At 42.5% G+C, this 5000-nt stretch overlaps 2 protein-coding genes across 2 annotated transcripts in view; both read right to left on the bottom strand.

Annotated features, from left to right (window-relative positions):
* LOC143276316 (galactoside alpha-(1,2)-fucosyltransferase 1-like) overlaps positions 1–5000 on the bottom strand; it is a 294798-nt gene that overhangs the window by 125191 nt on the left and 164607 nt on the right. The window lies entirely within an intron of this gene.
* The window catches only part of LOC143276055 (complement C3-like), a 111167-nt gene that overhangs the window by 53656 nt on the left and 52511 nt on the right, over positions 1–5000 (bottom strand). The window contains exons 16-17 of the mRNA XM_076580441.1: positions 3196–3334; positions 659–733 (exon numbers count right to left, since the gene is read on the bottom strand). Of these exons, the coding sequence (XP_076436556.1) occupies positions 659–733; positions 3196–3334 (214 nt within the window). The remainder of the gene's footprint in view (positions 1–658; positions 734–3195; positions 3335–5000) is intronic.

A 5000-nucleotide genomic window follows, 5' to 3' on the forward strand; every position in this document is an offset into this window, starting at 1 on the left:
TAATATCTTTCCAAGTCAACTTTTTGCCTTCATCATTGCACCTGTGACACTAATCGTTATCCCTGCAAAATAATTATCAGTACCACTTTCTTTATCAGTGTTATCATCACTGTCGAACACCAAAGCACTCACCACTCCGTTATCATGACCTTCATAGCAACATCATTGTACATCATCCCTGAGACAGTGATATTTATCATTTTCTTCATGCTGTGAATGTCTACTCTGTATGCCATTGATAAAAAAAAAACACCAAAAAAACCCAAAAAACCCAACTAACACGCCGCTTGATATTTGTAAAATAACACTTCTTTTAGGCTGATAAGTGCGTGGGCATAAAATGTATGCGTGCCATGCACATGTGCATGTGTCATATGTGTTTGTGTGTGTAGATAAATACACTTGCTCACACACACGCAAGCACCCCTACACACACCTGCGTATGCACTCACATATGCACTCACACATTCATTTACACACACACACACACACACACACACAGAGTCCCACAGAGGGAATACCAACAACAACAAAACGAGCATATAAAAAAAAAATATATTCATAATAAAAAAAAATATATATTCATAATAAACATTCTCCCCAGTTACAGAATACTTTGACATGATATAAGTTCCAACAAGGAGACGCCATCAGTTACCTCAAAAATCCTGTCTGTGTTTTGTCCGTCTCCAATGCCACGCCCTTCATCTGCCTCCCCCAGTGTTGAAAACACCTGAAGGAAAATCAATTCATCAATCAGTCGATCTATCAGCCAATACAAGTCAATCAGCTCTGGGCAAGACTCTCTCCATCATAATCCAATTCTAGCCCAGATATTTGGGACAGCAGTTGCCTCGTCTGCTTTTCTGATGGTCATAGTCGGACATGAATGATAACTGTACATGTCACTACCAGGAGGAACGTGGCATTCTTTAATGGTGGAAAAATGATTATCATTGTTTTCCTTACAACCCAATGGCACTCTTGATAGTGTGAAAATTATCATCATTGTACCTGTAATATTTCGATGACACACTCAATGGTGCAAAGTTGTTTATTATTGAATGTCAAGTCTGGCCTTAAAACCCACCTCTTCACAAGACAGCCTCCCTCCCCTGCCTCTTCCTTGTCTTCAGTTTCTTCTTCAGTTTTAGAGTTATGCAAGTGCGTGAATGACTGGTGCGAAAGCGCTTTGATTTGTCTCTGCACAAGGCAGTGCTCTCATGATATTATCTTCTTCTTCTTCTGCGTTTGTGAGCTGCAACTCCCACGTTCACTCATATGTACACGAGTGGGCTTTGACCATTTTTACCCCCACCATGTAGGCAGCCATACTCCGCTCTCGGGGGTGTGCATGCTGGGTATGTTCTTGTTTTCACAACCCACCAAATGCCGACATGGATTACAGGATCTTTAACATGCATATTTGATTTTCTGCGTGCGTATACACACGAAGGGGGTTCAGGCACTAGCAGGTCTGCATATATGTTGACCCGGGAGATAGAAAAAGTCTGCACCCTTTACCTACCAGGCATCATTACTGAGATTCGAACCCGGGACCCTCAGATTGAAAGTCCAACCCTTTAACCACTCGGCTATTGCGCCCGTCTCATGATGTTATGATTATCCCTGCCACGAACCAGGCTGAGGAACGCACACAAACATCCACAGTGGGTTTGTTGTTGTTGTTGTTTTTGTTTTCGCTACCCCATCATCTGCACTGTTTCGGCGGCATTACTCTGACGGGTGCAATAGCCGAGTGGTTAAAGCGCTGGACTGTCAATATGAGGGTCCCGGGTTCAAATCACGGTGACGGCGCCTGGTGGGTAAGGGTGGAGATTTTTACGATCTCCCAGGTCAACATATGTGCAGACCTGCTAGTGCCTGAACCCCCTTCGTGTGTATATGCAAGCAGAAGATCAAATACGCACGTTAAAGATCCTGTAATCCATGTCAGCGTTCGGTGGGTTATGGAAACAAGAACATACCCAGCATGCACACCCTCGAAAATGAAGTATGGCTGCCTACATGGCGGGGTAAAAACGGTCATACACGTAAAAGCCCACTCGTGTGCATACGAGTGAACGCAGAAGAAAGAAGAAGGTGGCATTACTCCCACGCTGCTCATTCCAAGTCCCCCACCTCAACCCCCCCCCCTCCCTCCCCCCATACATGACTGCACCCTGATTCACCTGGACAACCGCAGTGTTGCTCAGGACAACTGAGCGATGCACACAAAGACACATTCATGCAGTGGATGACCCTCAACCGTGTTCAGCTTTTGGGTAGAAGCCGGTTAAAAGCGAAAACACACACACACACACACACATACACACACACACACACACAGAGTATGCAGGGATTGTTTGATTGTGCTTTCTTGGAACATGACGGTGCTTTATATATTCCCCCTATCTTAAAAAACTTATGACATTTCCTGACAATAAAAGTTTGGTTTTACAAAAATCAAAAACAAAAAAACAAAACAACAACAACAAGAGAGGCAAGGCCTTCAAGACTCACTTGTGATAAATTAAGTCCCCTAGCATTAATTACAGAGTAATTTCCCTTTTTTACTATCTGCACTAAAACGTTTGCAAAATAAATAAAAATTCCATGCTTAGCAAAAGAAGTTCCTGTTTGAATAAAAAATGATAATAATGACTCCTCTTGTTGTTGTGTCAGAATAAGAGGTCAAAGTGCCAAGTTTAGAGAATACAAAAAATTTAAATATAACAGTAAATGCAGTTTGCATATAATTAGGCTTCTTTTTTTAATTTTTTTTTGTGCCCATCCCAGAGGTGCAATATTGTTTTAAACAAGATGACTGGAAAGAACTGAATTTTTCCTATTTTTATGCCAAATTTGGTGTCAACTGACAAAGTATTTGCAGAGAAAATCTCAATGTTAAAGTTTACCACGGACACACAGACACAGACACAGACACACACACAGACAACCGAACACCGGGTTAAAACATATACTCACTCTGTTTACACAAGTGAGTCAAAACGAACCCCAAACAACAACAACAACAACAACAAAAAACTCTCCACCTCTGTTTGGGAACCGAACCCACACACACCCTCCCTGGTCCCCCAACAGTCCCCAGCTAACTAACCACCACTTCACCGTGGCGGTGGCAGTCGCAGCGTCTAGCCGGTGGGTGGGTGCGTGCGTGCGTCGGTCACCCACCTTGCTACGCGTGAGCGACCGTTCGTCGCGCAGGAAGTAGACAGCTTGGTCCACGGCCAGCAGACCCACGCGCATGTTGGGTCCTCCCATGATGTCCAGATGGGTCGTCTGCTTGGGGAGAAGGTGTAGCCCTGCCTGACTGGGATTGCTCAACTGCAGCTGTGTTGTCAATGGCAACAACAAAATAACAATCATGATGATGATGACATGATGGTTACTGTAGTGCCACATCTGTGTTGTTGTCTGTTACACTGTTCTATCGTTAATGGTAACAACAATCACGATGATGATGATGAGGAGGAGGAGGACATGATGATTACTGTAGTGCCAACACATCTATGTTGTCCGTTACACAGTACTGTCATCAATGGCAACAACAATAATGATGATTATGACAACACAATGGTTACAATAGTGTCAACGCATCTATTTTTACACATCTATATCTCTGTTTACGCATACCCAGATTCGAACACTCCACTGTTGGACGCCGTTCTTTCTCTGTCTCGGGATCTTGCATTTGGAATGAACTTCCCCTTTCGCTTCGTCAGGTCTCCACACTCGGCTCTTTCAAGCCTGTCCTTAAAACCAGCGTCTTCACAAGACAACCTCCCTCCCCTACCTCTTCCTTGTCTTCATTTTCTTCAGTTTTAAAGTTATACATGCATGTAAATGACTGCTGTGAAAGCGCTTAGATCTGTCTCTGCACACGATTCAGCGCTATATAAATACAATTATTATTATTATTATCATTATTATTATTATTATATCATTATTATTATCATTATTATTATCATTATATGTTGACCGTACACAATTCTGTTGTTAATGGTAACAACAATTATGATGACAGCACATTGGTGACAACTGTGCCACTACATCACCAACAGTCACAATAATGCTAACACAACCGTGTAGTCAACAGTCACAATAATGCTAACACAACCGTGTAGACAACAGTCACAATAATGCTGACACAACCGTGTAGTTAACAGTCACAATAATGCTAACACAACCGTGTAGTCAACAGTCACAATAATGCTAACACAACCGTGTAGTCAACAGTCACAACAATGCTAACACAACCGTGTAGTCAACAGTCACAATAATGCTGACACAACCGTGTAGTCAACAGTCACAATAATGCTAACGCAACCGTGTAGTCAACAGTCACAATAATGCTAACGCAACCGTGTAGTCAACAGTCACAATAATGCTAACACAACCGTGTAGTCAACAGTCACAATAATGCTAACACAACAGTATTGTCAACAGTCACAATAATGCTAACACAACCGTGTAGTCAACAGTCACAGTAATGCTAACACAACCATGTAGTCAACAGTCACAATAGTGCTAACACAACCGTGTGGTTCACAATAGTGCTAACACAACCGTGTAGTCAACAGTCACAACAATGCTAACACAACATATAGTCAACAGTCACAATAATGCTAACACAACCGTGTAGTCAACAGTCACAATAATGCTAACGCAACCGTGTAGTCAACAGTCACAATAATGCTAACACAACCGTGTAGTCAACAGTCACAATAATGCTAACACAACCGTGTAGTCAACAGACACAATAATGCTGACACAACCGTGTAGTCACAATAATGCTGACACAATCGTGTAGTCAATAGTCACAATAATGCTGACACAACCGTGTAGTCAACAGTCACAATAATGCTGACAGAACTGTGTCGCCAATACTGACAATAGTGCCGACACTGGCCCCTGTGTCATCAACAGCTACAACAGTGTCAACAAAATATGTCACCAACGGAAACAATAATCCAAAC

This window comes from Babylonia areolata, chromosome 31 (genome assembly GCF_041734735.1).
Source record: "Babylonia areolata isolate BAREFJ2019XMU chromosome 31, ASM4173473v1, whole genome shotgun sequence".
Lineage (NCBI taxonomy): Eukaryota > Metazoa > Mollusca > Gastropoda > Neogastropoda > Buccinidae > Babylonia > Babylonia areolata.